This window comes from Phacochoerus africanus, chromosome 7 (assembly GCF_016906955.1).
Source record: "Phacochoerus africanus isolate WHEZ1 chromosome 7, ROS_Pafr_v1, whole genome shotgun sequence".
NCBI classification, from domain to species: Eukaryota; Metazoa; Chordata; class Mammalia; order Artiodactyla; family Suidae; genus Phacochoerus; species Phacochoerus africanus.
Window position 1 is genome coordinate 68176984 of NC_062550.1, and position 16772 is coordinate 68193755.

Below are 16772 nucleotides of genomic sequence, written 5' to 3' on the forward strand. Positions count from 1 at the left end.
TTTCTTGTTGTTGTTGTTGCTATTTCTTGGGCCGCTCCGCGGCATATGGAGGTTCCCAGGCTAGGGGTCCAATCGGAGCTGTAGCCACCAGCCTACGCCAGAGCCACAGCCACGCGGGATCCGAGCCGCGTCTGCAACCTACACCACAGCTCACGGCAACGCCGGATCGTTAACCCACTGAGCAAGGGCAGGGACCGAACCCACAACCTCATGGTTCCTAGTCGGATTCGTTAACCACTGCGCCACGACGGGAACTCCAGAAGAGCTTTTTCTGAGCTCCCAGTCGGTGCAGGTTTAGGAATCTCACACCAATGATCAGAGGCATGGAATGTGGTACTCCCAGAATCGGCCTCTCCACAGCCCTCGGAGGTGCCAGCGGAGCGGAGACATGACCCGGCCTCAGTCTGTTCCAGCTCTGCAGGGCCCCTCCTCTGAGCTTCTAGGCCCCGGTAACCCCACCTCTCCTCTGTGCCCCCATCCCTGGGGCCAGCAGCTGTTTCCCAGGGTTATTATTTCCCTCCTCCTTTTTTTTTTTCTTTCAGTCCTCTGAGACTTGTTTAACCAATTCCCTATATTAAATTCTCTCTGATGAATGACCTGTTGTGGATTCTGTCTTTTTTTTAGGGCCCCTCCCATGGCATGTGGATGTTTCCAAGCTAGATTTCGAATGGGATGTACAGCTGCAGGCCCACCCACAGCCACGCTAAATCCGGGCTGCGTCTGTGACCTGTACCACAACTCATGGCAATGCCAGATCCTTAACCCACCGAGGGAGGCCAGAGATTGAACCTACATCCTCATGGATGCTAGTCGGGTTCATTACAGCTGAGCCACAACGGGAACTCCAGGATTCTGTCCTCTTGACCAGACCATGATTACATATTGGTTATTTAACAATTTCCAACACACCACGATTTTTTTCCTCTTAGCAACTTTGGATTCCGTTTTTTTAACTCAGTGAATTTTGTTATATTTATAGTTGTACAACCATCATCGCAACCTAATTTTGCAACGTTTCCATTCCAAACCCACAGCTTATCCCTCCCCCCTCCCCCAAACTGTCTCCTTTGGTAACAGTAAGTTTTTTAGCCTGCAAGTGTTTCTTTGCAAATAAGTTCATTATATCCTTTTTTTTTTTAGATTTCACACATAAGTGATAACATATGATATTTGTGTCTCATTTTCTAACTTCACTTTGTACAGTAATTTCTAGGTCTATCCATGTTGCTGCAAATGCTATTGTTTCATTCCTTTTTATGGCTCAGTAATATTCCGCTGCACATATGTACCACACCTTCTTTATCCACTCCTCTGTCGATGGACATTTAGGACATTTAGGTTGCTTCCATGTCTTGGCTATTGTACATAGGCAACTAAAAAGGGATCTAAATTATGCTAAATATAACAGCCAGTTATTTATGAAGGAAATGATGAGATATTTGCTTATGTCATCCAGGGCTTGATAGAATACTACTCTCCCTGGGAAAGAGGTTAATACTTACCTGAAGTGCTATGCTATGACCTTCCTTTTCTGCGTTTGCTTTAAACCAACAGATGTCCAATATGTCATTCATGCACCAAACTGCAAACTGAATAAGAGCTGACCCCAAATTTCAAAACAGCTTAAGCCCGGAGTTGCTGCTGTGGTGTAAGAGTCCACAGTTTAGTGTCTGACTGCAGTGGCTCAGGCTTTGAGAAGGCTTGGGTTCCATCTCTGGCCTGAGGCAGTGGGTTAAAGATCCAGTGTTGCTGCAGCTGTGGCTCGGATTCAGTCCCTGGCCTGGGAACTTCCTTCTGCCTTGGGTGTGGCCATAAAAAAATAAATTAAAAACAAAGAAAAAAACAGCTTAGGCCCCCTACCTCCTTACTGTTGTGACCCATATGTCAGAAGTGTTATATGTAGGGTTGGTTATAGAGTCAAATGACAAATGAAACTGTTAAAAGCAGAGGTGTTTTTTTTTTTTTTTTAGCAAGTTGTTTCCTGACCTGCTGTTCTGTAAGGCAGGCTCAAGAATTTCTGTTAGTCACCAGTTTCTGTTAACCCTGTTTCAGAATGTCATGAAGTGGAACTCCTACAGTAGGTAGCGTTTTCAGAAGGGTTTCTTTCACTTGGTCATAGACATTTAAGTTTTCTCCAGGTCTATTTGCAGCTTGGTAGCTCATTTGTTTTTCTTTCTTTCTTTTTGTCTTTTTAGGGCCGAACACTCGGCATGTAGAGGTTCTTAGGCTAGTAGGTCTAATCAGAGCTGTAGCTGCAGGCCTACACCACAGCCACAGCAACTCGGGATCCGAGCTGCATCTAAGACCTACAGCATAGCTCACGGCAATGGATCCTTAACCCACTGAGCCAGGTCAGGGATCGAACCTTCATTCTAGTCAGATTCATTTCTGCTGCACCACAATGGGAACTCCTCATTTCTTTTTAATAGTTTTAATTCTCTTTCTTCCTTTCTGTTTTGGCCATACCTACGACATGTGTAATCCGGGCCAGGGACTCAAACCCAAGCCACAGCAGTGACAATGCTGGATCCCTAACCAGCTGAGCCACCAGGGAAGTCTGTGATACTTTTAATTTTCTTTCTTTCTTCTTCTTCTTCTTCTTTTTTTTTTTTGCTTCTTGCTTTTTAGAGCTGCATCTGCAGCATAGGGAGGTCCAACCAGGGGTACAGCTGCCAGCCTACGCCACAGCCTACGCCACAGCAACATCAGATCCGAGTGGCATCTGCAACCTACAGCCACAGCTCACAGAAACCCTGGATCTTTAACCCACTGAGTAAAGCCAGGGATCGAACCTGCAACCTCATGGTTCCTAGTCGGATTTGTTTCTGCTGCACCATGACAGGAACTCCTAATTTTCTTTTTCTTTCTGTCTGTCTGTCCTTTTTTTTTTTTTTTTTTGATTTTTAGGGTCGATCCTGCATATGTAAGTTTCCAGGGTAGGGGTCAAATTGGAGCTATAGCTGCCAGCCTACTCCAAAGCCACAGCAATGTTGGATCCAAGCCACATCTGCGACCTATACCACAGCTCACGGCAATGCCAGATCCTTAATCCACTGAGTGAGGCCAGGGATCAAACTCACATCCTCATGGATCTTAGTCGGGTTTGTTAACCATTGAGGCATGAAGGAACTCCTACATTTAATTTTCAAAGCTTCCCTCTGAGAGGTTTAATCAGCTCCAACTTACACATGAAGAAACAAAGGCCCAGGCCATGCTAGTTGAATGCCAGGGGCAGGGCTTTTGAATGTAGATCTGTTTCACTGTCTCTGTTCTGGGGGGAATCAGAATTTGGCACCTCAAAATGTGTCACTTTGGCATGTTAATTATTTTAAGCAGATTATTTTCTAAGGAACAGAGGACCTGAAAGCAACTCTGCAAACCAAGGAGAAGTTACCCTTTTGTAAGAAACATCTTCATTTGTAAGGGAAATATCCATTTGCAGGAGTGTCTTTCTTTTATTCTTTTAAAAAAAAATCTTTTTAGGGCTACACCCACAGCATATGGAGGCGCCTGGGCTAGGAGTCCAACTGGGGCTGTAGCTGCCAGCCTATGCCACAGCCACAGCTACTTGGGATCTGAGCTGCATCTTCAAGCTATACCACAGGTCACGGTAACCTCAGATCCTTAACCCACTGATTGAGGCTGGGGATCGAACCTGCGTCCTCATGGATACTAGTCAGATTCGTTTCTGCTGAGCCACGATGGGAACACCTAGAAGTGTCTTTCTCCTTGTACCAGGAAGAGAATGACCAGATCTCTAGAAACTCTTATCAGTGGAGGTGTTCGCTTGAATGTGCATCACAGCCTTACCTTGTTTGCTCTGTTTTTCCTGGTTACCTCCCCTAACTGGCTCCCCCCACCCTCAATATTCTCTTTTGTCTTCAGCTGGAAATGTTTTTTTTTTTTTTTAATCTTTTTAGGGCCACACCCGCGGCATATGGAGGTTCCCAGGCTAGGGGTCGAATTGGAGCCATAGCCGCCGGCCTATGCCACAGCCACAGCAACGCAGGATTCGAGACGCATCTGCAACCTACACCACAGCTCATGGCAACGTTGGATCCTTAACTCACTGAGCGAGGCCAAGGATCGAACCTGCGTCCTCCTGGATGCTAGGGGGGTTTGTTAACCTCTGAGCCACGATGGGAACTCCTGGAAATGGTCTTTAAGGTGAGGATTACTCAGGTTTCCTGGGTCTCTCCCAAGGAGAAATTTTTGTTTGATTTTCTCCTGTTAATCCGTTTTGCGTCGATTAAATTCTTACACCAGCCAGAGGGACTGGAGGGTAGAGGAAAATACCTCAACTTCCCACCAGCCCCTCCCCCAGGGCCATGGCACTTCTTGGGTCCACTCTGCGGTCCTGGGCAAACCCACACCTCTTTTCTTTGCCCCATGATGTCCCCATGTGTTTAGAATCTAGAATAATCCATGTGTCTGTCAACTGAAAAAAAAAAAAAAAAAGCACAACCTAAACGTTGAGAATTTTGTTTTATTTGGTGGATTTTCTGAGGACTTAAGCCCAGAAAACAGCCTCTCAAATTGAAACTGACGGCACTAATGGCCTGAACCCAGCCTAAACCCAGACTGGCCCTACTCCATGCCTGTCAAAACTGATCTGAGGCACTGTTCTGAGAGGTAAGGGAGGAGCCAGCATATAGGGGCGTTTTTGCAAAAAAATGCCCCAGGAAGTTGGAACATCAAAAGATTACTGTTAATTAAAGAAAACCAGGAGTTCCCATTGTGGTACAGCAAAAACGAATCTGACTAGGAACCAGGTTGTGGGTTCAATCCCTGCCCTCGCTCAGTGGTTTATGGATCCGGCGTTGCCATGAGCTGTGGTGCAGGTGGCAGACATGGCTCAGATCCTGTGTTGCTGTGGCTGTGGTGTAGGACAGCAGCTGCAGCTCCAATTCGACCCCTAGCCTGGGAACTTCCATCTGCCGTAGGTGTGGCCCTAAAAAGAAAAAAAGAAAAGAAAACCAGACGTCTTAAATTAATGAATTTAGCACTTTTCTATGTATGGTAAGACAAGAGTCTGGGCTCATTGAAATCATTCCTTTGAGGAGTTCCCGTCGTAGCTCAGTGGTTAACGAATCCGACTAGGAACCATGAGGTTTCGGGTTTGATCCCTGGCCTCACTCAGTGAGTTAAGGATCCAGCATTGCTGTAAGCTGTGGTGTAGGTTGAAGATGTGGCTCAGATCCTGCGTTGCTGTGGCTCTGGTTCAGGCTGGCTGCTACAGCTCCGATTAGACCCCTAGCCTGTAGCCTGGGAACCTCCATATGCCGAGGGAGTGGCCCAAGAAAAGGCAAAAAAAAAAAAAAAGACAATCATTCCTTTGATATGGACCTTAACTATCTATCCAGGGCCAGTATCTTGCTTTCCTCCATCCTCAATCCCCTCAGGGTACACAGTGCAGGAAGCTGCAGTGGCTGATGGCTTGGTGGCGGCAACATTCTTTGTTTACTGATATGGCAGGTGACATTTTTCATTCACAGGACCCAGGAGACAGCCTCTCAGATAGCTGAGGAACTGCTTTGAAGAAGCATCTGATAGGATGCTTGTGAGAGATACAAGCAGGCAGGCAAGGAGGCTCTGCCCCAGGATTAGGTGGGTTACATTTTTATAATCCAAGGAAAATGGGGAGGGAAAAAGACTGCCTTCTTCATTCTTCACGTGGACATCAGGCTTCCCATCATTAGCTCCTCCTTCGTCATGGGTAAGAAAGTATTTGACCCAATGAGGTCAAACTAGGATCTTCCTGGTGCTTATTCAAATCAGCAGAAGGGTGGTAACATTTGCCGAAATATGTTGAATGACCTCTGGCTTCCATATAATGAGGGTCTCCTACTTTGGAATGTCACCTTCCCCTTACATTCCTGTCCTCGGTCCTCAGGATCATTATCTCACTGAACTTGAATGCAGGACTCAGTTTATCTTTCGCTTAGTGACCTGAGGCATATCTTATGCTCTTATTTATGGTTTTATAGTTTAACAAGCCTGCTTTGTTGTTGTTCTTTTTCTTCTTTTTTGTCTTTTTAGGGCTACACCCACAGCATATGGATCCTTAATCCATGGGAGGGATCGAACCTGCAACCTCATGGTTCCTAGTCGGATTCGTTCCCCATGTGCCACCATGGGAACTCCAAGCCTGCTTTGTTCTGATGGCTTTCTTGAACAGTTATTAACTGACAGTGGCCTTCCCAAATCCCCTGGGTTTCCCTCTCTATCTATCGTCCCTTACTGGATCTCCTACAACTTACCCTTGTAACTATCCTACTCCATCCCGATCAGAAAGTCAGAACATATATGATTATAGTGAAGGGAAAATACATACAATCAAGCATGCTTTTTTTTTTTTGCTTTTTGCCATTTCTGGGGCCACTCCTGTGGCATATGGAGGTTCCCAGGCTAGGGTCTAATCGGAGCTGTAGCCACCAGCCTACGCCACAGCCACAGCAATGCCACATCCGAGCTGCGTCTGTGACCTACACCACAACTCACGACAACGCCAGATCCTTAACCCACTGAGCAAGGGCAGGGATTGAACCCGCAACCTCATGTTTCCCAGTTGGATTCGCTAACCACTGAGCCACAATGGGAACTCCTCAAGCACATTTTGTCAGAAGTTTGATGCTGGTCATGAGGACAGGCATCTCCATTAATGATTTTAGTCTTTTCTAGATATGAGAAGATGCAAGAAATTGGGCTCATTAAATTTTTTCTTGAAAATATCTGTCTAGCTGAAGGCTTGTTCTGCCAGTTTTTCCCAGAGCAGGGAGTGCCTCATTCCTAATCTCCACCTTGAACTCCTTTCAGAGGGGTTGAAGGGCAGCAATCGAAGTGGCTCAAGACTTCATGCTTGGAGAACTAGATGGCGAGCAACAAAGTTTAGTTGGCACCCCTCACTCCGTGGGCAGTTCTTTTTTTTTTTTTTTCTTTTTAGGGCAGTACCTGAGGCATATGTAGTTTCCCAGGCGAGGAGTTGAATTGGAGCTGTAGCTGCCAGCCTACACCATAGCCTCAGCCATGCGGGATCCGAGCCGCATCTTCGACCTACACCACAGCTCACAGCAATGCTGGATCCTTAACCCACTGAGCGAGGCCAGGGATCAAACCTGCATCCTCATGGATGCTAGTCAGATTCATTTCTGCTAAGCCACAACAAGAACTCCTGCAGGCGGTTCTGAGGGTGAGGCGGACGGCTCAATCTCTGCTGAGACGCATGGTCCTTGCAGACCATGTTAGAATAGCCCCACTGGGTCCCTCACTGTCCGGTTTGGCCAGTCAGCTCTGGCTGCGTGGGACATGGCAGAGTAGTGGGGTTTCTACTCTGGGAGAAGATCCGACCCTGCCTACATTGCCACAGGGGAAGCAGCTGGTTTGGGGAAATCCAATTTAAAAGGAAAGAAATCGAATTAGTTCTCCAGGCGTCTGCCAGCCAATGTTTGAGTGAAAACGATTACATTAGCTGCTCAGGGCTCTCCAAGCCAGCATCAAAACTGAGGGGGTGGTGGGCTGAGGGGGAGAGCAGAGAACTTAGCTTGGTGGAATAAAGTCCTAAGACTCTGATCAGCCTTGGCTTGGGACCCATGAACCTGTGGCTGGCTCTGTCATTGTCTTTCCGTGGTTCTCAGACCCTCTTTGTAACTTCCCTTTCCCAAGGCCCACACGCGTAGTCCCAGCCCTCGAGAGTGTGGTCTTACTTATATAAGGAGAACACCCCTCCACAGGCCTAGCTACTCTGAGAATTCCATCACAGATCCCCTTGGGGTATGGATGCTATGGGGTGGGCTCATCTTGGGGGGCTGGCCCAGGTGGTCCTAGGTGGTCCTTGAGCCAGTCAGCTCTCAGCAGGAAAGCTGTCTCCGGAAGGTCCTTCTGCCTAATATCCTGTGCTTGGTAGGCCATGGGGCGTCCTGAGCACGGACCCTGCTCCCTTCACCATGACCCCTGGCCCAGGGACGGAATCCAAGGCTCAGCTGTGTTCCAGACCACAGCTCTGGCAATGCTGGATCCTTAATCTACTGGGCCACAGTGGGAACTCCAAATTGGGGTACTCTTTTCTTTGCATCTTGGTTACCAGAAAACTGGGTGTACCTCTTCGTGGGTGTGGAGCCAAAAGACCCAACCAAGTCAGAGAGCAGGAAAAGGATTTATTACTAGGGGAAATAAGGAGAACACTGGGGAGTCTTTTCCAAAACAGCAAAATTGGGGAAGATTGAAGCTAAGGGTACATGTGTATTCACGAAGGGGCTTGAGCAGAGGCAAATTCAACACAGAATAGGGGCAAAGGTGGACAGAGTTCAAGCTTTAGTTGACTGAAGTCACGAACATCGGAAAAGATCAACATCATCACTCCAGCTCCCACTTGGGAGGGGGCCTGAGGTTCTGCAGAATGAAAAGATATCAGAGTTCCTGTCGTGGCACAGCGGAAACGAATCTGTCTAGGAACCATGAGGTTGCGGGTTCGATCCCTGGCCTCGCTCAGTGGGTCAAGGATCCGGCGTTGCCGTGAGCTGTGGGGTAGGTTGAAAACACGGCCCAGATCTGGGGTTGCTGTGGCTGTGGTGTAGGCCGGCAGCTGCAGCTCTGGTTGCACCCCTAGCCTGGGAGCCTCCACATGCCGTGGGTGCGGCCCTAAAAAGCACGCATAAACAAATAAATAAATGATATCTATCAGACATTATGTTCCTTGGGGAGGAGCTAGGACTGTGTTTTATGGCTGAACTACTGTTCCTTGATTGCTTTTCCTGTGTTCCTATTCCTTTGTTCTCTTAAGATCATTGATAACCATTGTGGTCTGGCTAGATTCCCAAACCATTTAGGTCAAAACGGTTTCTCTTATGTCCAGAAAACCATTCCTGAGTGTTCTCCTGGGGTGCATCGGGTTAAGGATCTGGTGTTGCCACTGCAGGGGCTTGGGTCACTGCTGTATCGTGGGTTCCATCCCTGGCCTGGGAACTTGCACATGCTGAGGGGGTGGCAAAGCAAAAAACACCCACAGAGAAAACTCTTTCTGGTCCTCCTGCTCCAGGGACCCCCTGTTCTATCTGCACACATCTCGAACAGCCAACAGTGGCACTGGATATGGGGAAAATGGAACAATTTCGGAGATGAAGCATTACATTGAAATGCTTGGGGGCTGTCTGTAGACATGGTCACTGTTCCTATTACTTTTCTAGTGGCCCTCCCCTCCCCTTTGCCCCCCCCCCCCCCCCCCCCCCCCCGCCAAGTGAAAACAAAAACAGAGTGCTGATTTCCTGAGTATTTGCTTGGAAACCTGCACTTCATTTATCCATTTTTTTCTTTTTAGAGCCTCACCTGCAGCAACGCCGGATCCTTTAACCCACTGAGCAAGGCCAGGGATTGAATCCTCATGGATACTAGCTGGATTCTAAACCCGCTGAGCCCCAGCGGGTGTGGAGACCCACTCTTTATGAGATTTCTTAGATAGAAGGGATGTGAGAGCTTCTCAAGTTCCCATTTCCAGCCTCCTCTGGCGGCCCTTCTTATCCCGGGGGCCCCCATCCATCTTGGACAGCCCTGGGTTTAAGGAGTTGGTCTTGGCATTAAGCCAAAAATCTGTCCCCCGTGAGTCCCACCCTGAGTTATTGTGGCCCCTGGGATGACATATACCCCGGTCCCCCTTATAGCTCTCTAGGTAGTTTTTTTTTTTTTTTCTTTTCTTTTCTTTTTAGGGCCACACTTGTAGCACATGGAAGTTCCCAGGCTAGGGGTCAAATTGGCAGTGGTTGAATCAGAGCTGTAGCTGCTGGCCTACCCCACAGCTCACAGCAACGCCGATCCCTGACGCCACTGAGGATCAAACCTGCATCCTTATGGATACAAGTCAGATTCCTTTCCCCTGCACCGCAAAGGGCCCTCTGCAGAGATGCTGTCTTTGACTGTGCCTCGCTGCTAAATCAACACCTGAGTTTACTTCCAGACTTAAATATATGAGGGATAAAGCCTATTATCCAATGGACCAAATATGTGCTTAACCTACTCAGCTCCTTGAAGGGTAAGGATCAGGAACCATGCTAAACATATCACACCCATTGTGGCGCAGTGGAAACGAATTGGACTAGGAACCATGAGGTCGTGGGTTCGATCCCTGGCCTTGCTCAGTGGGTCAAGGATCGGGTGTTGCCATGAGCTATGGTGTAGGTTGTAGACGTGTCTTGGATCTGGCATTGCTGTGGCTGTGATATAGGCCGGCGGCTACAGCTCCAATTAGATCCCTAGCCTGGGAATCTCCATAAGCCGCAGGTGCGACTCTGAAAAAAAAAAATTACACAGACTGCTTGATTTCATTATTGATTAATTCCCATTAAGGTATATCCTCTTGGGTCTTAATCCACTACTCTTGACCAAGATCTCTTCGAACTATAAAGCTGTTATCCAAATTACTAGGTATTTCTCAGAGCTTTGCGAAACCTACAATAATTCATAACATTCCAAGTTATCGTTGGAAACATTGACCAGGGAAGGGCAAAGCAGGACCCTTGCCCTTGTTGGGGGCGGGGTTCACCCAGGTATAGATCTGCTTAATTGTGCTGTCCAGTGCCCTCATACTTTTCCATTTTGTGCCCAAGAAGCTCCTAAGATGCCCTAGCCTATCAGTGAAATAAAAATTCACTGTCCTCTGGAGTGTACTAAGGCGCTAGTTCAAACCTCCTTCCCGGAGTTCCTGTCCTGGCTCAACAGGTTAAGAACCTGACTAGTATCCATGAGGATGCAGGTTCGATCCCTGGCCTCGCTCAGTGGGTTAAAGAATACAGCATTGCCGCAAGCTGCAGTGTAGATCACAGACTCAGCTTGGATCCAGTGTTGCTGTGGCTGTGGCGTAGGCCCACGGCTACAGCTCTGATTCAACCCCTAGCCTGGGAACTTCTATATGCCGAGGGTGCGGCCCTAAGGGGGCAAAAAGTGGAGCAAGGTAGGAGTGCTGAGTCCACGGTTCCAGGATGTCCTACAGCTCAACTGTGTTTCCCTTCTTGGGTTCCATGAGACACCACCTGTGTTCTGCAACTCCCTCCATGGCAAGGCGGAAGCTCCCCGGCCAGGCATCAAATCCACATCACAGCTGTGAGTACACCAGTTCCGTAACATGCAGAGCCACCAGGGAACTCCCACCACCCATATTTTTTCTTTCTTGTCTTTTCGCCTTTTTCTAGGGCCACTCCCGTGGCATATGGAGGTTCCCAGGCTAGGGGTCGAATCGGAGCTGTAGCCGAGGGCCTACATCAAAGCCACGGCAACGTGGGATCCGAGCCACATCTGCGACCTACATCACAGCTCCCGGCAACGCCGGATCCTTAACCCACTGAGCAAGGGCAGGGATTGAACCCGAGACCTCATGGTTCCTAGTCGGATTTGTGAACCTCTGCGCCACGATGGGAACTCCCTACCAGCCATGTTCTAATAAACTGTTGGCTTTCACTTGAGTGAGATGTTATTTACAATGACAAACTGAGTCTGTTGTTTACAACAAACTGAGAAAGAGAGGGTTTCACCCTGGGATATCCTTGGGTTGAAGTTACAGCATCTGGTGTACTGATGGCACCCTCTGCAGCAGAGAGACCAGGACTGGGAGGTGTGTGTAGGGGACCTGCTTTTCCCAGAGGGAGCTGGCGGTCCCCAGCAGGGCGGATCTTAGCATTGATCAGGAATTGTGATGCTATGAATTAGGACAGTCTCATTCATTCTTACGTAAATGATTGACTAGTCCCACAACAGAAACTGTACCGTTAGCCCTCAGGGCCTCTAATTGATCAGACTAGGGCCATAGAACAGCAAAGAGACCTAAGGATGCTAATTGAGCTTGGGTTTTTGTTGTTTTTTTTTTTTAATTGTGGTAAAATAAAACTAAGATACTCCTTGCAACTGTCACCACCATCCATTTCCAGAATTTTTCAGCATCCCAAATGGAAACTCTGCACTCATTACACAATAATTCCTATTCCACCCTTCCCAGCCACTGATGACTGCTAGCCTACTTACTGCCTCTATGAATTTACCCTTTCTGGGAAGCTGATATAATTGGGATCCTACAGCATTTGTTCTTTCATGTCTGGCTTATTTTTACTGGCCTAATGTCTTCAAGGATCATCTGTGTTGAAGCATGTGTTGGAATTTCATTTCTTTTAAGTTGAAATAATATTCCATTGCATGGATCTATTTCATTTTGTTTATCCATTCATCTGTTGATGGATATATTTGGGTTGTTTCCACATTTTGGCTCTTTTTTTTTTTTTTGGTCTTTTTGCCATTTCTTGGGTAGCTCTGGCAGCATATGGAGGTTCCCAGACTAGGGGTCTAATTGGAGCTGTAGCTGCCAGCCTACGCCACAGCCATAGCAACATGGGATCTGAGCTGCATCTGCAACCTACACCACAGCTCACGGCAATGCCGGATCCTTAACCCACTGAGCAAGGCCAGGGATCGAACCCGCAACCTCATGGTTCCTAGTTGGATTCGTCAACCACCGCGCCACGACGGAACTCCACATTTTGGCTCTTGTGAATAATGCTTTAGTGAACACTGGTGTTTTCATTTTTTTTCCTTGTCTTTTTAGGGCCACATGTGTGGCATAAGAAGTTCCCAAGCTAGGTATTAAATTGGAGCTGCAGCTGTTGCTCTACACCACAGCCACAGCAATGAAGATTTGAGCCGTGTCTGTGACCTACACCCACAGCCCATGGCAATGCCGGATCCTTAACCCACTGAGTGAGGCCAGGGATCGAGCCTGCGTCTTCATGGATACTGGTCGGCTTCATTACCGATGAGCCACAACGGGTCCTCCCCGCCCTGATTTTTTTTTTCAAATGTGATGGTATCCAGGGTCATTTTGATTCTTTTTAAAAAGATGTTGACTGCACCCAAACTGAATTAAGGAGTGGAAAATAAAAACCGGTTTCCTCTGCCTCTGTACTTCCTCTCTTGTAGTGTTTATCTCACTCTGTTGTAATTGCTGGCTTCATGCTCTGAACTGCAGGCTAGACTGTAGACGTTTGGGTGAAGACTGTCTCCCACACAGAGACTTGGTGAGGCTGACGGACACCCCCCAGCATCCCCCTGCCTGACCTTTTCTGGTTAGAGTGAAGCAGGCGGAGGTGGAGCAGCGGTCATTCCTTATCTCACACAAATTGCTGCTTCTTGGCTGGCTCACTAGCTTCTCCACGGCCAGCCAGGGTGTGTTTGGCTTCACTCTATCGGTCCCGGCCTCTGCAGGACCCACGCCACCACCATCGGGAACAGGAATGGACCAGATTTGCCCGTCCTCAGGGGCTCCACCCACGTTCTCGTTCTCACCCACGTTCTTTGCATCTGTCCTTCCTTGACTCTCTGCTCCGTGGGCGTCAAGTGCCAGCCTCAGAAGCAAAGACAATACCCTTATAGAGATGGCTTAACCAGCTCCAGTGATTGCAGAAGGTCAAATTCCTAGAAAAAAGTATTTAATATGCTGCCTCTCTGATTAAGCCCTGACGGGTACACCCTCATTCATTCAACCAACAAATACTGAGGTTCTAGAGTGGATGCTATGAACAACGGTGTGATCTTGGATCAAAATCCCTTCATCTCTCCCTGCCTTGACAGCTTCACTAGTCAAGTAGGAAGACCAGCCTTCTCACTTACTTCTTTTTTTTGCTTTTTAGGGCTGCACCCTCAGCATATGGAGGTTCCCATACTAGGGGTCCAATCAGAGCTACAGCTCCTGGCCTGCATCACAGCCACAGCAACTCGGGATCTGAGCCATGTTTTTTAGCTACACCACAGCTCAGGGCAATGCTGGATCCCCGACCCACTGATCGAGGCCAGGGATCGAACCCATGTCCTCATGGATACTATTTGGATTCGTTTCTGCTGCACCACAAAGGGAACTCCCCCCACTTACTTCTCATATAAATACAGTGAGAGGAGTTCCCGTTGTGGCGCAGTGGTTAACGAATCCGACTAGGAACCATGAGGTTGTGGGTTCGGTCCCTGCCCTTGCTCAGTGGGTTAACGATCCGGCGTTGCCGTGAGCTGTGGTGTAGGTTGCAGACGCGGCTCGGATCCCGCGTTGCTGTGGCTCTGGCGTAGGCCGGTGGCTACAGCTCTGATTCAACCCCTAGCCCGGGAACCTCCATATGCCGCGGGAGCAGCCCAAGAAATAGCAACAACAACAACAACAACAAAAAGACAAAAGACAAAAGACAAAAAAAAATAAATAAATAAATAAAAATAAATACAGTGAGAGCAAACAGCAGGTGAAAGACATCTGAAAAATAAGTAACTCCAAAAAAATAAGGGAAGCAAAACCCCCAAACCCATTCAGGACGTTGTCATCATCTTTTATTATGTATCAAATTGTCTTTAACATAAGTTACAACCTGATTAAATTTGATAGACACTTTTTTTATCTATTTAAAGAAAAAAAACTCTTTATATACAATATCTTTTGTCTAGAGTCTAGCAAATATAGTACCTTTCATTGCAGGATTTCTGCTTTACATAATAAGCAAAAACAAATGACCAAACAAATATAAACCCGGGCAAACCCAAACCCCTTAACTACAAATATCAAGATTGAATAAAGCATTACAAACATAAACATAGAATAACTTTTTTTTTTGTTTAGAAACGCAGACTGAATACTAAAGTTAGTGGCAAAGAAAACCAAAAGAAATACAAACAGGACCCCGAGAAGATGACCAATAGTCTTCAGGGGTGGACTTTCCTGCTCAGGGCTGCGGAGGCTGACTCTAGACCATCTCTCGGCTCCGACGGATGGCACAGCACAGGATCATGCTGAAGATCATGCCGAAAATCTGGAAGACAGGACGGGCTGTGAGGGACAGGGTGGCTTCGCCGTGGGAAGGCAGAAGGAGAGCGGAGACAGGAGTCCTTCGGGCTCCAGCAAATGACAAGGAGAGTCTGCCTCTGAGGCCAAACCAGGTCAAGGGTGTGAAGCAGGAGAGACGCAGGGGAGACAGCTGAGGGCCAGCGATGGGGAGGTGGGATTCTGAGTCTGTAGCCGCTGGCTACTGCGGGCTGCACGACCAAGCTCCCTGGGGACTCTCAGGGTGCGACAAGGAAGCGCGGAGCCGAAGTTAATGTTCAAATTCCAGATGTTCCAATGTCCACAGGGCAAGACTTACACTTCCCTCTTTCCATATGTCTGTGATTTACTTTTTATTTTTCGTCTTTTTGCCTTTTTTTCTAGGGCCACTCCTGCGGCACATGGAGGTTCCCAGGCTAGGGGTCCAATCAGAGCTGCCGCCGCTGGCCTACGCCAGAGCCACAGCATCAGATCCTTAACCCCCTGAGTGAGGCCAGGGATTGAACCTGCAACCTCATGGTTCCTAGTCAGATTCATTAACCACTGCAGCACGAAGGGAACTCCGTATGTCTGTGCTTTATATTCTAGGTTTTTTTTTTTTTTTGGCTGCATCCGTGGCATACAGAAGTTCCCGGGCTAGGGCTCGAACCTGCACCACAGCAATGACAACATCAGATCCTTAACTGCTAGGCCACCTGGGAACTCCTATATTCTAGTTTTAAAGGTACCATTATGTCTTTTACTGAAAGCTGCGTGGAGCCTTTTGTAGCTGCAGATGAAGGTGCAAATAACCTAATGAAGAGGAAAAGTGATTCTCTCTTGGGGGGAGTCTTTGCAAGGGGCAGAGGAGGGCTGGGTCCCCTACAAAGCCTTACTGAGCCCTCATTGGGGGAGGGGGGACCCCAGGGAACCTGGGTGGCCCTTGATGGTTTCTGGGGGCTCATGGGCAAGAGAGTAGCTTGTTGGAAGCTTTTGGTCTCCTAGTTGTGTGTCTCTCCAACCACAGGGGGAGGTGACAGTCCACATCCCTGTAGCTTCCACTGAAATAACTCCTTTCTTGGGGCAAAGAAAAGCAGGTGCAGCATGAAAACACGCTCTGGAGATCATCCCAGGAACACGAACAGATCTGGGAGAGTGTGCTCTGCTGACCAGGAGCAGCGAAATCACCTTACATTCACCCCTGAACCTTAATGACTAAGGGAACGGATTCTGGAGACGCAGAGCTCAAGTCCCAGATGCCTCACTCATGGCCTCAGAGCCTTGAATCAACGTACTCAACCCTCTCTGTCTCTCCAGCCCGGGAGTCTGTAAAATGGGAATACCAATGCTTCCCGCTTCACAGGCTGACACATTAGCTGATTCGTTAAAACAGTGCCTGGAAGTTTCTGCTATGATGCCATGGGATTGACCGCATCTTGGGAGCATGAGGACGCAGGTTTGATCCCTGACCCAGCACAGTGGGCTAAGGATCTGGTGTTGCCGCAGCTGCCATGTAGGTCACCACTGCAGCCTGGATCTGATCCCTGGCCCAGGAACTCCATGCGCCGCGGAGCAGCCGAAAACCAGCCCCCCAAAACAAAAGCAAAAAAACACCAGTGCCTGGCCAGAGCAAGCGCTCAATACATCTTACCTACCAGAAGGACTATTCGCTTCCAAAACCCCCGACACTCACCATCACCACGGCGATGCCAATGCCCACGGCGCCAATGATGTGGAACTTGTTTTGGAAGACCTCTTTGATGGCCTCAGGGCAGGGCTTAGGCGGGCAGAACCAAGATCCAGGTCACATACGGTCCCTGCTTCAGGCTCTCCCCCAGCCCCTCCCCCCAGCACGCATTTCACACCTAGAGCCCGGGCTTGGGGGACTGGCTGACGGATGGGAGGGAGAACCGGGGGAGGGAGATGTGGGAGGAGGGGCCCCCAAAGCTGGGCAAGACATCAGGGATGG

The 16772-nt window shown here is 48.4% G+C and overlaps 1 protein-coding gene across 1 annotated transcript in view; it reads right to left on the reverse strand.

Moving 5' to 3' along the window:
- Nucleotides 1–14315: 14315 nt before the first annotated feature.
- The window catches only part of CD9 (CD9 molecule), a 39201-nt gene continuing 36744 nt past the window's right edge, over nucleotides 14316–16772 (reverse strand). The window contains exons 7-8 of the mRNA XM_047787769.1: nucleotides 16497–16580; nucleotides 14316–14813 (exon numbers count right to left, since the gene is read on the reverse strand). Of these exons, the coding sequence (XP_047643725.1) occupies nucleotides 14748–14813; nucleotides 16497–16580 (150 nt within the window). The 3' untranslated portion in view covers nucleotides 14316–14747. The remainder of the gene's footprint in view (nucleotides 14814–16496; nucleotides 16581–16772) is intronic.